Genomic DNA, 16,332 nt, shown 5'->3' with positions numbered 1-16,332 from the left:
GTTTTGTATTACCACACTCTGATCCGGGAAAACAATTTGATGGAATAATGAATAACTGCACAGGTTGGTGCAAGGATGCTGTTGGACTGGCTGGTGTCTTGAAGGTGGTAGTGCAGTGTCATCCAGTGGTCAACTGCAGCACTGTTGAAGCTGTATTATGTCAAACCTGAGTTTGATGTGAGATGGAGAAAGTGATAGAGAGCAGAATTGTTTGATAGAAACAAATGCAGGAAAATGAAAGATTTCTAATTAAAAAGCAATTTTCTGATCAAATACCTAAAATGACCCAGGCAGTGTTCATCATTTAATCTCGTTCTGAAGTATAACTTTTAGTTAACAGTAATTTGAGAGATTCCTGGAAGAGAGTTTTTGATTCAGTATGGGTAAATGATGTTACTGCATAATGCTTGCATTTTTTTACACTAATTTCTCTGTTGTTTTCTTGTTCCTTGACCTCATTTAAAAGTGTGGCAACACTTAGCTTGAGGATATTGAAATCTTGAACTAAAGCTGTCAAGAATCCGGGGTGTGTCTCTCATGATTAATGACTTTAAGGGCCTTTAATTTGAATTATTAATCACAGATACTTCTTTTTGTTTTCAGTTATAATGGACAAGTACCAGGAGCAGCCTCACTTGTTGGATCGCCACTTAGGTAGGAATGCCATCTTTTACACAACAATTTTTGTATGTATACTTGAAAATCTCTTAAGCTAGAAAGTTCAAACATGCATTGCAAGATTGCTGTGGTTAATATTAGATATATTGTATGACTACTACCTCACTCCCAACTACTGGAAGTATGAGAAACTGTCATCAAACTGTATGTGTTCTCACTTGTCTTTTTTCCTCTCCTTTCATTAGAGTGGATGATGAATATGTTGCTGGATATAATACGAGACAGTGGATCTCCTCCTGTGCTTTTTCACTTGGCTTTTAAGTTTCTGTACATCATTACAAAGGTACAAAAACCTCACAACCAAAATTAACCATTCTGTAACTGAAAGTATGTAAACTTCCAGTATCTTTCTTTGTTGTTTAAATAACTTGAAAACGTGTTTGTTAGTTTAAACATAGGAAAAAAGAAAAAGTAAGTATTGTCTGAGTAATGCAGTAAAACCTTTTAAATTGTAGTGTGGAAGATGAGTTGTTTTTTTTTTGGTGGGGGGAACAGGAGGGTAAAGCAGCAGCATTTCCTTGATGTTTCATCCTGTTAATTCATACAGAGTAGTAAAAAGCAAGCTCAGAATGTGTTAAAAATGTGGATTGGAAGTATTATGAGTCATAATTTAAGAAGAAGAGTGAAGCATGGTGAAGAATTAAATTGTGGAATTTCCATCTGAAATTCTGAAACAGGCTTTTTTACTGTGAGGACTGAATGCTGGAATTAATGATTAAGGTTGTGGAATCTCCATCAGTGGAGCTACTCCAAACCCTACGAAGTAGATGTGGTCTTGAACAATGTGCTGCAAACATGAGGAAAAGTTTCTTTCCTTTGAGGGCTGCACAGCCCTGGGACAGGCTGCTCAGAGAGTCTGGGCTCTCGTTGTTTGGAGGTTTCCAAACCCCTGTGTAACCTACACTAGGGACCTGTTCCTACATGGGGATCAGACTAGGTGATCTCCAAAGTCCCTTCCAACCCCTGTCATTCTGTGACCTTGCTTGAGCAAAGGAGCTAAGCTGGGCAGTCTTTGGAGGCTCCTTGTTTTAAAGAAATAGCCTTTCATGAATTCAGTTACTATGTTTGTAAAAAATGCCAGAATCTCAAGGTTGATTCTGTTCTTATTACACAAGGTCTGTATAAGAACTCATCAGCGGGTCTTTGCTTTTTCTTCAGCACTTGGTGATGACAGATGGCTTAATGAATTTTGAAACTGTGTTTCAGGTGAGAGGATACAAACTTTTCCTCCGACTGTTTCCTCATGAAGTCACTGATCTGCAGCCTGTTTTGGATATGATTGTAGACCAGAATCCAAAAGACTGCGAGGTGAGAATCTGCCATCCTTCTGTCTCCCAACAAAAAAAACCTGAAGAACAGTGGAACGATGTAGAAAATTGTTCTCAAAAAAACCCAACAGCGTGTAAAGCTGTGGTATGGCCTGAACAGCATTAACTTAACAGCTAAGCTGAATGCAGAAATCAAGATTTCATCATGTATCCTGCTTACTTAAAATTTAGTGTAGCTGGGAGTGTTCTAAGCATTGGTTGAAATGTTATATAAGCAAATAATTTCTGAAGCATGGGTTGAAGTACTGTAGTTCATATTGTTTTGGTTTTTGGGTGAGGAAAAAAATATGACTGCAAATGTTTATAAAAGTTGATTAAATTTGGGTGATCATCATCTATTAAAGATAACAGAAGTTGTGAATATGAAGACCGTAATTGTATTGCTTCTCTAAATTCAAATAGAATAAATTGCTTCTATCAGCATTACTGGTGATGTTGATGTGGTTGTACAGCTTTTATTTCTTAGATAGCAATTGCCACAAAACTAATCTTTTTCATACAACTTTCCATAGTTGTGATATATATATGTCTATACATTAATTTTTATTATGAATATTAGAATATTGTGAATATTAGAAGCTCTGTAGAAGTTGTTTCTTATCTACCTATCTCTGCAAACACACCTCAAGTTGTTTCAAGGGGCCTGTGAAAAGAATATGTAGAAAATTAGGAAGAAGGCATTTGTCTCTAAGTTAGGAAGAAGAAAGTATTTCTCTCTAGGTCTTTTTCTATTGTGTTTGTGTTAGAACATCCATTTTCTTCCTCCAGATGATGAGTCACTTTCCCTGTTAATTTATGGTGGATTTTTGTTTGTTTGCATTTTGTTTTTTTTCCTGTTTGACAGGACCAAAAGCACAAATGGGAGAAAGCAGGAAAATGGGAAAATGCAGTTTCCCTTTGGGAAGAAGTGACGTGTCTGGACTTCAGAGGGAGGGTCCGTTCACATTCCTAGTTTTCCAGCTCGGGATCTCTTGTAATTCTGTCCCAGTTGGTGTTTCAGAACATTCAGATTCCAGGTTTTTGTCTTTGTAGTTGGAAAGTTCCTTGAAAGTTAGTAGATCTTCTGCTCCAAGCAACTTGTTGAAATATCATCCAGAAAACCAAATGCGTATTTTGACTGTTCTTTTCCAGACCTGGGAAACTCGTTACATGCTTTTGTTGTGGCTCTCCATGATATGCTTGATTCCTTTTGATCTGGCTCGGTTTGATGGAAATGTTGTTTCTGAAGAAGGTCCCACCCGGATGCCAACAATGGATCGCATACTTGAAATAGCTAAAGTAAGTGTAGTGCATCATGTGCAATATGCTCAAATGGGTGGCCTTTCTCTTTGGCTTTTTTTTTTTTTTGTATATAACATGCTGCTCTACTCTCTAAAAATTGCAGTTTTAGAGTCCTTTAAATACATTTCTTTGTCTACTGAGCGTGAGAATTTTTTTCTCTGAAGAAGTATTTTATGGGTATCTGATAGGAGTGTTGTGCCTTTGACTATGCTAACAACTTTTAGATTGAAAAGTATCAGCCAAGTTTTCTGAAAGCCAAGTTTGATTATTTATATAAGAATTTAGTGTTTGGTCAGGATGAGTGACATGAAGAAGCTATGAGTGCCTGAAGAATTTTCAGCAGAAGTCATAAAATCGTTCTTGACATAAGCTTGAAGTGGTTAATGTGTCATCTCTTGATGGTAAAAATGAACAACCCCTTTTCCAAACACCTGAACAGTTGGTGGTTTTTGACACTTGCAGCACTTAAATGGCTCCTTTGGAATTGCAGTAGCACAAATGTGGCTGCATTGTAGGGTTTCAATAAAGGTAAACTCGCCTTGAAAGAAACTGGATGTGATGCTGTTTGTTAAATGGAAAACTTATTTTTTGCTTTTTGCTCACTTAAACTCAGGACGATGTTTGTAGATAAATATTACATCCTAATGTATGAAGTTGAGTGGTTGTGTTATTAAATGTACATGTTTGAATTCTTTTACTATGAGTTTTCTTTTGTCTTTAGTGTTACTTGGTTGTCAGTGATAAGGCTCGAGATGCGGCTGCTGTGCTGGTTTCAAAGTAAGTCCCTCCTGTGCTTGACAGAAAGGGAAAAAGCTAACTCCCCTCTCCTGTGTCATCTTGAGTCTGATGGGCCAGTAATGATAGCACTGGGAGGACAGAAAGTTGTCAAATGTGTGTGAGATGCTGAACCTGCTTGAATCGTATCCAATAGTTCATTACTGGAGATGTGCTTTGTGCTAGGAAAACAGCTGTGTTACTACATCACAAGTGTTACTTAGAGTTCCTTATGGCTAACAGAATTCTCTTCAGATTGCTACAGAGTTTGAAAATGAAGTTACTTTGTGTTGCTGCTTAGTTTTGTAGCATTGTGCATAGTAAACTGGCAGATGCTGTGTTAAGGGCTGGTTATTTGCTGGAGGTACAGAAAAAGAAATGTTAAAGCTGGATTCTTTTCTTAATATCCTTACTGTCTCTTTATTTTCTTGTCTAGAAAACAGTGCTTCTAGTTTCATAGGTTTGTCATCAATTAATCAAATAAAACCAAGCATAATGAGAATTCCTAAATTCAATTGTTTTACAAGAATTGGTGTTCAGACAACAAACCATTTGTGAGAGAGGTGCAGTTTTTCTTTTCTTTTTTTTATTTTTATTTTTTTCATCTCTGCAATCTCTGTATCTCTGCTGTACCTCTGTTTATAAATTTGAAATAATGAAATTCTCTTCTTTCCTTCTCTGGCTGTGGAGATTGGTTTTATTTGATAGATGTATGGAAATAAATTGTGTAGAATGTAAACTATACCAGTACGTATATATCTTTTTTTACTATGCATGTCACAGCACATATCTTATTCTAATACATTTTAATGAACAAGACCTTGAGTCAGTGTAGTTTGTCCCTTTTTTCCCCCGTTTTTCTGTTTTCTTACTTAACTGAGCAAGGACTGCTGTCTTCATGCTGGCATCTACTCTCATACACGCTAGGGGGCTCTGCCAACATAGGTTTGCCAGGAGCAGAGGCTCTGGGGCTGAACAAAATGCAATAATTATCCTGGATGACGGTGGTCACTGTGAAAAACAAAATCGGCTTCAGCATTTTTCTCTGCTCTGAAGGATGCACAGCACTTATAAGGCTTAGCTGTATCAAAATAGTTGTTAAATAGAGCTTTTAGTAGAGCAGATTCTTACTGTCTTTTTGGGAAATAGCTGTCCTTATGCTTGCTTTATTCTGAATTTATTCTGAGTTTCAATCACAGGACTTAAAATTCTTTCAGAAGTAACATTTGGTGATTGTAATGCTGCAGTTGTGAATCTGCTGACAAAACAGTCACTTTCTTTTGTGTTGTGCAGAACATTCCTAACAGACGTGGCCTTAGAATATAACATTCTGGGGACAGCTTTGTACTTCTTTTTACTTATTCTGAAATATTTCAGAGCATTATTTAGGTGAATGCGTGACTCATCAGGGTACTCTTTAATAAATAATCTTGTTTATTACTATGCAGGCTTTTCATTAGCAGCTGTCTTGTGCCTTCTCATAACAAATAAGGTGATAGAATACATTAAACAACATTGAAAATATATTTGGTGCCAACCGGATTGAGATGCGTAAGACCATAATGGAAGCAAAATTACTATTTAATGTAGTTATAATTAGTTTATTATGAAAACACCAATTTTAAAATAGCCTGGTGACTAAAGTATTTATCCAGGAATTAGAAGGCCTGGGTCCAGGGCCTTTTGATGCACTGAAATTCACTACTTTCACAACCAGAAACAATTTTCTAATGATCATGGCTCGGGTACTGAGATAACTGCTTCATCATCTTGAAGTTAAACTGTTAGGTAGGCAGGAATGCAGGAGCCCTGGGATGCACGGGGAGATAAGATGTTGGAGTATAGCTCTGTAACCTGCCAAGTAGGAAACTTTGTAGAGAGAGGGAAGGAGAAAAGTAGGGGAAGTCAGTTCTGTTCCTGCTCTAGGATTTATGTTTCAAGTAAAATTCGTAAACATTGAAATCCAAGACTTCCCATTTCTCAGTCATTCCCTTTTCGTAGGGCAGAGGAGCTGGAGTTCATTCTGTGAGTTCTCTGTCCTGTCTGCTCAGTGACCTGCCTGCAGTTGGAGGAGATGAGGCATATCCTGTCCTGCTTCTAGTCTGCAGGTTAGGGGACTCCTCTGAGCAGTTAAGATTTAAACTCCTTTGGGCTGAGAAAGGGTCTGGGAACCAGTTCATCTACTTGGCAGGCTCGTTCTGTTACCTCTGCCATTGTTGAAAAGATGGTTTCATCCTTGGTGCTCCATTATAAAACAAAAACTAAAGCCCTCACCTAATGCCTGCAAATCCTCATTGTTGTGCTGAACACAGCAGATGCTGACTTTGAAGACAATTCAAATGATCCTCTGCATTTGTGTTCCTCGTATTCCCGATTTGCTGGCTCTTGATGCAGTTCCCCATTTAATCTGTAGTTGTATATGTCAGCCACGTGCAGGCTCTGTACACGTTCTACTTAAACACTAAGAATTCTACTGTGTGGGCTTTCCTTTGCACCTTTCCTTGGATTGTGTTTTAGGGGAAAGTTTATTAATTTAGGCTGAAACTTTGCTGGACTAGAAACCTTACTTGTAGGTGCACAGAGAGTGAATGTAGTGGCACAAGTAGATGCCCTAATCATGGCTTGGCTGGCTCTGATTATAATTGAGTTGATAGTTTAGAGGAGGAGCTTAGCCATGATAAACTTCGCTGGTCCTCCATATGCATGCATTTCTTAACCCATTCAGTATGTTAAATTTTAGATGTTTGACCTTATCAAATATCTGAACAAATACATACAGCACTGAGGATTATTCCTTATGGGCCTGGAACGTGATTTTGCTGATAATGAGTGCTGTGTGGGCCTGCTGTTGTTTTATGTCAGTATTCTGTCCGTCCTTGATGAGAATAGAGGAGAATCCTTACATTCATTTTTAGCTTTTCACCAATTTTTATCTTGGAACTAGAAAGTTTGTTGCTTTGCAAGTAAGATGGGAACTCTTTAAGATTCTGGTTTACAAGTTGATATCGGTGGAAATTTTGGATCAAAGCCTTGCTCAGGAGCAAAGTGACCAAACGTGGTGGTTTGGGAGTTTATTCCCATCAGGAATTTAGGAAAATGTCCATTGGAGAATTGTCTTTAGAAACTGCAACTAGTTTGGACAGTAGGAAGAATAATTTTCATTGGCACGTGTAAAGACAGTAACTGCAGTGGTTTATGTTTTGATTTTTTCCATGACAGATTTATCGTACGCCCTGATGTCAGGCAGAAAAGAATGGCAGACTTCTTGGACTGGACACTGTCAATGTTATCTAAATCCTCCTTTCAGAGTATGGAGGGGACTGTTGTTATGAATGGCATGCTGCAGGCCCTGGTAAGCACTCTTTTTCTCTTAAAAGATGAATGCTTGTATTTACATATTACTTTTCCTTTTGATTATCGTCTGGTAGAACTTTTAATAGGAAATGCACAGAGAAGTTTTTGTTTATTAAAAAGTAATATGAAGTAGCAGTTGTGAAGATGTAACTTCTTGTGTGCTGTTACTTCATGTGTTTCTTTACGTAGTCTTTTCATCAACAGGTGAAAGTGAATCTGCTGGAACAGACACCAATAAATAACTGAAAAATTCCTTTAACTACTGGAGTGTTTATTATTAATCCTCTTGTAACTCAAATTTTATTTGGTTTTCTACCAAACCTGTGGGGGGGGGAAAAAAATTATCTGAATTATACAAAATGAAAAAGTTGGGCTTTTGGTACAGCAGGAGGTTTTTTGGAATTGTCAGCCAAAATGCAAGTGACTTCTGGAAGTTTTAGCCACTCTTCTTGAATACTTGTTCTCAATAGTTTTACTAAACATACTGAACTTAATAGGCAGTGTCCTTGGCTAGGCTGGAAAATAACCCTATTCCTTGTATTTGTTAATCTGAGCTCTTCATTTAATGCTGCATGTTGTGAAGTAATTCTATGGCTCATGGGGGATTGGAGTCGGATGATCCTGAAGGTCCTTTCCAACCCAAGCCATGCTGTGGTTCACAGAGCTGAATTCTTAGTTCAGTTTGTAGAAGTAGTTCATCATAGAACAGCTCAGCTTGGGGAAAAGCTTCTAGTTCCTGAAGCATTACTATATAGAACTCCTGTACATTCTAGGAATATCTTGTTCTAACAGCTGTCCAGTAGTTTTATACTTTTTAGTGTGTGTGTGTTTTGCATTACTTGCATAACAGTCCTGATATCTATTTCAGTTGTGAGGTCCAAGTATATTTGGATGGAGTGAGGGATTTTGTGGAGTTTTCTCTTCTTGTTTTTGTTGTTAATAAGCTGAGATAGCAGAAGTGAAGTCAATGAATGGCATACAGTTGTATGGTCTTAGCACAGATGTAAGGATTTGCTGGCATTTGTATGAGTTTCTGTAATTTGCATAAATTTGCAGCTCTTTTTTGAATAATTGCTATGAGGGCTTGGATGCAGTACGTTCCTAAACATCAAAGCAAAGCTGTGGAACAAGTGTGTGTGTGCTGTTGGTTTTTTAGTACTTTTTTCTTATTTAGCAGCTCTTCCAAATCAGAAGATACGAGAAACAGTCTATATTTAGAATAACTTAGGACTTGCTGCTTAAGCAAGAGGAAGCATTACTTGTATGTGTTGCAGTCTGTTTCAAAAGGCAGAATGATGTTTCATCATTTTATTGTCAGATCTGGAAAGGGAGACTGACTGTTTGCCATCCTAGGTGCATGATGAGACCTGTAGGATGTATAATACATTAGTGTTTTGTCATAATTCCCTTGGCTTTGGCTCTATCCACCTGTTCATTAGTGCATACTAAGCGAAACAGGTGAATACTTAACAAGTAGAATCGAAACTAGAATGTGATACAATATACCTGGAAGCTGAAGCCTTCTTTCTTGCATTTGTATGATTTTTTTTTCCTCCTCTATGTTGTAGGTTGGGAGAACGTATTTATCAAGCTAGTTTGGTGGTGTCTGATAGCTCATAACTCTTGTTCAGGTTGGTAGGTATGAGCAGACTGAATTGTTAAATCCTTTTCTTGCATGCAGTCTTGAATTTTTAATTTCAATTACTGCAATGTAAACCCAAATTACATCATTAGAGAATAAAGGTTTGTAGAAAGATACATATGTAGGTATGTGTACAGGGGTGTGTTTAACTGGAGTAGGAAGCATAAGAGTTTAATATAATGACTTAGTAACACATTTATAACAATAACATGTTGTTGAACCAAAAATATTAGCCAAAAGTAAAAGCAGTATTTAAAAGTAAGTAAACCTGTTCCCTATGGTGTTAGCAGGCTGTCCAGAAACTAAACAATAATTGCAAACTGTATAAAGCAAAGTACATCCACGGGGGTGGGGGACAACTAAAACTTGGGCCGCCAAGCTTCAGAATTCTTTGCCCTTGGATTCCTTCAGCAACTTGTTGTTTAGGAACAAACTGTAGTTACTGGGGCATTTCATCCTAAAGGAACAGGAGAAAGAAGAATAAGTTTCAATTTCCAGTCCGTGCAGCGAGGCAGGTTTTGGGGATGTGATGATGGTGGAGCAGGGTGGGTGGAGAAGTGCTCGCTGCCTCTTTCTCTCTTCCCCCTCCGACACCCCGGATGAGTTCAGAGCTTCCCCTGACAGTGTGGGTTTCAGCAGAACCACTGTTTATGGTCTGTGCTCAGGAAATAACTTGTAGTGAGATTGGCATGGCAAAACTGTTCTAAAATCACATGAAACTCTTGCATTTCAATGAACTGAAACTGCAAGTTCGGTACACGGTGAGCAGTTCTGGCTGCTGCACTTTGATCTGCCTCTCCGTGGCCTGAAGTCTCGGTGATTAGCTATGCTACTGTTTAATCTAACTCAGCATTATGTGTAGAACAAGTACTACTGTTTCATGATTCTTGTTGGAACACGCAGCCTGCATTACACATTTTAATTCCACTGATGCTTTTTTCTTTTTTTTCTTTACACCTGTCGTCAGTAATGTATCATTTCTCAACAGGTGTGCACTAGCAGGAGTCTCTGCTCACGGTGTTTCAGATTTGGTTTTTAAAACTGACTTCTTTTGTTTGAAACTAAAATTGCATTGTTGAATTGAGTTCATTTTTGTACTTGGATTCGTTGTATGCAGAGGTAACTTGAAGGATTGTAGATTAATAGGAAGGATTAGATTAATAAGAAATTGCCTATATATATATATATATATATATATATGTAATATTTGTTTACTTGAAAGAAATGTCTAACCTGTTTTAAGAATCTGCATTTTAAATTCCCTTGGTCTGGAGGTTTGCTTTTAAACCTGCCATTATATCAAGCAGCTTTTTAGTTATTGCTGCAGGGTGTAGCACTCCCAATTCTTGCGTGACAGAGATGTCATCATGTTGAGGTAGCCTTGGGCATTGAAACTTATTAAACCTTATTTGTTTTATAGGTGATTCAGTATACAAGTGTGAGTAATAATTAAAAATAAAACGCCCTACGCAGTGATCTGATGAAACTGGAGAGTCTTAAGAACAGGGCATTTCCCTGAGCTGTCTCTAATGCGGAGGTTATTTAGCAATAGCTGTGTGCTTATGTAAATTTTGCTCTGGGGAAGAAAGAACTCTCCAACTCTATTCTTTCAGACCCACAGGCACAAAAATAGACTATTTCCAAATAGAATGTTTCCCAAGTCTCTGTATTTTTGGCATTCTCGAAGAATTACCAGTGCTAGCGTTGTCCATTGGCGTTGTTTTTTTAGAGATGTTATCACCTAATGGTTTGGAGATAAAGGTGTACAAAAAGCAGAGCCTTCAAGTCTGTGTTTTGTCAGTGTTGTTACAATGGAGGCCCCCAGATGTTACTGTAAATTTTTGATTGATAAATAACAAAGATCAGATGAAAACATAACTCTCACCAACTATTTAACCGTGCTCTGTGTTGAAGGCTGTCACGTTAGCTACCATTATCAGTACCCTGACAGATACATGCAGTCTACTGTTTGCATTAAAGAAGTACGAAGAACAAGAGTTGTGATCTATTTTACCATTCTTTGCACGTTAAACACTCTCTACTTTCAAGCAAATTTATTATTTTGACAGCATGTCCTCCCTCACCTTGTTTACTTCCCCACATCTAGCCTGGAGGCAGGAAGGACTGATAGCTTTCCCTCGACCTGGATGCTATGTGACTACTAGGGGGTGCTCCAGAGTAATGAAAGATACCGTTTTCTTCTCATCCCACAGAGGCAGAAATTATCCTCCCAGTCCTCGACTTGCTTGGTTACAACCAGAGGGTAGATCAGACTGGTGTCTCCTGCTCAACAGGAAGACAGATTTGCTAGCAAACAGTCAGGCCACCCTTACTGGTGATTTGTATAGCTTGGGGAACATGTCCCAGAGATGATCCTGGTTGATATATCTCATGGAGCCCAAAGTGGGTTATGCAGACAATTGGAAGGTGTGGTGTGTTTCTTCGGTGATTACTAAGAAACTGGGTTTTGTTTTCCTTGCACCATGCTATTTCTAAAGCAAAACCAGACTTGACAGTCGTCATCGCTTGCACACCACTGATTTTCTCTAATTTGTAGGTGGCTTAATTATTTATAAGAGAGGGAGTCACATACTTTTCGGCAGTTCAACAGGTCGGGTGAGTTGCTGTGTGTCCTCATTAAAGCGGAGAGACCATGGCGTAACTTTGGCTGCCTGGATGCTCCAGTGGGCAGGCTCCTTGCTTTTAGTATCATTAGGTGCTGTGTCTACGGGTGGCAAACCAAGCTGATTAATTATTTTGTTTGTATCAGATGTTTCTGAATCGATGTGCAGGAAGTTTAAAATAAATTCTGTAATGCCGATTTGCTCATTTTTCCTTTTCGAGTTGTTGGTTTTTTTTTTTTTTCTCCCCAGTTTCTGTTGGTTTGCAGTGATGCAAAATGTACTTTGATTTTTTAATGTAATGCTGAGACAAGCCAGAGCTGCAGGATTTTTCCTATACAGTGAGTGCTTTATGCACATCCATGTGTAGCATATGCCAGAAGAAATACATATCTTTTATTCTAGAGAATAAACAACATCAGAAAAAGTGCTTTTTTATAACCCCCCACCCCAAGAATATCTCTAGCATGCTCAAAAATTTGGGAGATTTGAATTTCTGAGGGTTTCTGCCTTTTTTGACTCACAAAGAAGTCATGAAAAGCTGCTTTTGTTTTTCCTTGATGATTCTACAGTCAGGAAAACAAAGCAACAACTGAATTTCTTGATTTGTTGAACATCTGAAAAGTAGTTCCCACCAGTTTGGTTATCCCCTACTTTTATACAAAATGTTTTTTGCTAGAAGTAACCTGTAAACTCTTCTCTGATAGAGAGAAATACCTGATGTATTACTTGGTAAAGCAGCAATAATCTGGGTTGAAGGCTGTATTACCACTGCAGTGTACATCAGTCAGTTCAAACACAACTTCTTTCCTTTCATAGATTCCTTTTTCTTCTGTGCTCATTCAAAAACCAATACGTAATATGTTTTTGTTGAACAATAACAGTGCAAACACTACATCCTAGTTCTTTTAAGTTATGAGTTTATAACACTGTAGCTCAGCATTATTTAATTTGTACTTCCCCTAAAAACACACATCAATGAAGTAAAATCCCTTAATCCTCACGCAGCACTAAAGGAGACCACTGGAACCAGGTGCAGCCCTTGTCAGAGAAGGGAATGAACTGCTGTGGTTTCTACAGCTGAACACTTTTCAACACTGGAAATCTGATTGCTTCTTTTATGTGCTTTATGAGGGGATGGGAGATGGAAGGAGAAGGGAGATGAAGAAAGTATATTCTTAGTGGGAGTCCACATTGTGTGTAACTGATTTTCAAGACATGAAAAGCTCTTCCTTGAGATTTTCTTGCATAGATTGTTAGAGTTACCTAAACCTTGTTTCACCCTGGTTAGATCCTTGCTGTGTCACCGGAGGACAGCAGAGGTGTGGACTGAAGGTCTGAGGCCTCACTTGTTATCTGAGAGAATACATAACCCATGTATTTTTTAGTGTATTCTCAGCTGATTTTAGAGCAGTTGCTGTGATGATTTTGACATTTAAAACTGTGTGGAGTTTTCTTATTTGCTGCTTTTGTGTTGGTGAACTTCTTCCTACTTCTTGCTTAGAGGCCATACCTCCTAGATATGTTATTCCTGAAGAGTCAGAACTGAATTCAAAGTTGGCCTCGAGGACGTGAAAACTCCTGGAGACACTTGTAGGCAGGTGCTGGGATGTAGGAGCTGTGTCAGAATGACAGCACGTAGATGTTTTGAGCGTGCCATTGAGACTTTTCAGGAGCTCCAAGCAGTTTGCTAAGACACATGCAGGTAAATTCCAAAAGAACTTGTCCAGGAGCTCCCAAGGCTTTATAAAGAAGCTGTTCTCTTTGTTATCCTTACTTTAGGAATTGTACTGTTCTGTTTGAATGCACTTGAGTATGGTCTTAATCATTTTGAGGCATTCCTTCAAAACAGTATTTGCTCTTAACTGGGCATCTGTACAGAATGGAGAAGTAATTGTGGGGATGAGGTGCTGCAGAGATGCTGCATGTCTCCTGACATCCACAACAAACTTGCTGGCCTTGTGAAGCCTGTCTGTTTTGAGCGCAGGAGCAGAGCTATGAAGAAATGAGCTTATGAGTATTTCAGCAAAGAGGCAGAAAAGAAAGTGAAGCCACTCTAGACTTGTTGGTAACATGGGAGACTTTCAGCTTTTTGCTCACCTTCTCTTTGCTCTCCCTTAGGCTTTCTAGTACAAGCAGTTTTATCATATGTTAGTGGGACTTTATTTTATTTCGATGTGGCATCTTGATAAAAGTTATTCTGTATTTATGCTGTTTGTGTCAGTGGTGGTTTCAGTTAGCTGCTGTTCTGAGGCTGAAGTAGTTCTGTTGCATTTCTGCTCTGTAAATGTAGTTCTTAAAGGATGTCATACTTATGTGGTTACTTCAGCAAAGCGTTACAAATCTTGAATAATAAGTACTGTCAAATTCCACTATGTATAGCTTGTAGTAGAAGTGATCAGAAATGCTAATTTAGGATTCTGAGACGTAATTTAGTTACACAACAAAATATAATGGGTACATAGCCTGAAGGTGTTTTTATTGCTTTTGTTGCTCTTAACCACACCTGCAGTGCAGGAGGCATGTGTATTCGGTATGTGTGAGAAAGTACATGTTTTTAAGGTAAGTCTGCTCTTGTTTAACTGCTAGGCATGTTTAGTAAGGAAGATTTTTCTTATGACGAATGACGAAGTTCAAGGGAAGCTAAGGGACTGAGCGTGGTGGTTTTGATGCACACTAAGTGGACCGAGGCCATTTTAAAAGTGTAACACAGTTCTGCCTGCTATGAGCGGTCGGTGCTTCTCACTGGAGTGCTGAGACCTAATGGGATTTTTAACTGTGTGTAAATGATTTGGAAGCTATTTGGAAGATGGAATGCTTAAACTCTCCTTAAAATCCCTTGGTGCGGGAATTCAAATATGCCTGATGGAGTTATATTTGCAGTCAGAGTTCTGTAGCTGACTTTGTTTAGTTTAACATGGAGTTCTTGAAAGCTGTTGGAGAAACAGGACAAAATACTCAGCAGGTTAGCCTGTATTGTGCCCTGTCTTGTCTGAGGTTGGGTGTCACTAATGATGGAGCTTGCTCACCAGTGTCCACCTGTGCTGCTTCTCACAGTGACTGAGGCGTTGTGCCTCCTAGTGCTGTGCTCTGCCTAAATTACAAGCAAGGCTTGTTTAGTTTGGAGAACTGTTTGATGTCACCAGGTCTCAAACAGAACTCAGAGTTTCCCCTCGTTCATCTGCCTTTATTCGTGTTCTGCAATGTTCTTCATTCACGTTCCTCACTTTTTAGAGGTTGAAAGCAACGTGAGCTGTTGGATAATAGCTGTTGTGGTTGCACCTGCATTGGCCTTGTGTGACCAAGCACTGAGCTGGATGGCTGTGGGAGCTGAGCTGCCTGAAAGAGTTGCTTGTCCCCTCCCCCCTGCTTTTTGTCCAGCTCAGCTCCCTGAGAGAAGTGCCTGCATGAATATATAAACGGGAGGGGCAGGTTGGGCTACAGTAGCCTTGACATGCATTGACTTAAAAAGAAGTAGAACTTCACCCAGAGACTTTCTTTTATGCCATTTGAATTAGTAAACACTACAGGTTATTGCAGGAAGTTGACTGGCTGTTGTAGAACTTTATGCCTGATATATTGAGCTGTAAACTCTCTGTTTTGTTATATTCATTTTCCCTGTTTTAATTGTAGGCACAGTTGTTTAAACATGGCAAAAGAGAAGATTGTTTACCGTATGGTAAGTTTGTAACATCCTGATTTTGTTTTAAAGCCATTCAAGTTAAAAAGAGAAGGATATGCTGTTAAAGAACAGTGCTGTAAAGAATAAAATCAGCAGGGAAGTTTTAAAGAATGCAAAATGAAGAAGAGAGAAAGTGAGGGAGGAGAAGATGCAAATGAAGTATTTATGTTGGAAAATCTCATCAGAGAAGTAAAGATTTGGCAGGTGGGTCAGGTTGGATGCTGGGCCTCAGCAGTTGAGCACAGAACATGGAAACTGTGTGATGTGAAGCTTATGAGCACCAAATTTAAGGATAAAACATGTAATACCAGGTTTAAAGAACCTGCTGTGTACGGAATCCGGTTGGAATCATCTAGTGATACTGCTGAAAAGAAAAAAAGGTTTCAGTGGAAACAGATTACAATGGATAACAATTAGAGTTAGGCAGGTACCTGTAAGGGGAAGACAGAAGTGCCTGAATATTGTATTTACGTGTTGGAATTACATTCTTCTCATGGTGCATCCTGGAATATGTTCAGAACTGACTGCACAATACTGCTTTGCTGTTTATTGGTAGCAGCAAAGGGAGGTATAGAAAGATGGTGGCTAATTACAGAACGCTGCAAAATAGAGAAGGACCACAGAACTGACTATCAAAGCATGTGGTTTGTGCTATTCACAAAAATTGAGTACTGATGTGAACCACATTAGAATGCTTCAACTTAATGGAATTGTTTTGACTCCAGATAAGAAACTCAGTAGATGTACAGCTGGAAGCAGTTTAGATTCTCCCAGTAACGAAGTGTGACATGCAGATGCTTCCCTACAAAATGCCTGAGATATGGGTAAAGCTGGAGATAAGATAGTGAAGATAAACCAAATGGAATGATAGAAGTGTTGCAGAGCTGGTCAGGTGCAAATGGAAAATATTGAGGAATGTTATTACTTAGCAGTAGAAAGCTGCAGTATGGAAGCTTAAGGAGTAATTAAGAA

General features: G+C 38.7%; 1 protein-coding gene across 1 annotated transcript in view; it reads left to right on the top strand.

The window, feature by feature from the left end:
• The window catches only part of TBCD (tubulin folding cofactor D), a 109,336-nt gene that overhangs the window by 1,757 nt on the left and 91,247 nt on the right, over positions 1–16,332 (top strand). Inside the window, exons 2-8 of the mRNA XM_052687967.1 lie at positions 604–654; positions 864–961; positions 1,885–1,986; positions 3,138–3,284; positions 4,009–4,064; positions 7,281–7,413; positions 15,312–15,357. Coding sequence (XP_052543927.1) covers positions 604–654; positions 864–961; positions 1,885–1,986; positions 3,138–3,284; positions 4,009–4,064; positions 7,281–7,413; positions 15,312–15,357 — 633 coding nt within the window. The remainder of the gene's footprint in view (positions 1–603; positions 655–863; positions 962–1,884; positions 1,987–3,137; positions 3,285–4,008; positions 4,065–7,280; positions 7,414–15,311; positions 15,358–16,332) is intronic.

Source organism: Tympanuchus pallidicinctus, unplaced genomic scaffold, assembly GCF_026119805.1.
Source record: "Tympanuchus pallidicinctus isolate F22 unplaced genomic scaffold, pur_lepc_1.0 scaffold23, whole genome shotgun sequence".
In the NCBI taxonomy this organism is placed as follows: Eukaryota; Metazoa; Chordata; class Aves; order Galliformes; family Phasianidae; genus Tympanuchus; species Tympanuchus pallidicinctus.
This window is presented reverse-complemented; position numbering and strand designations above follow the sequence as displayed.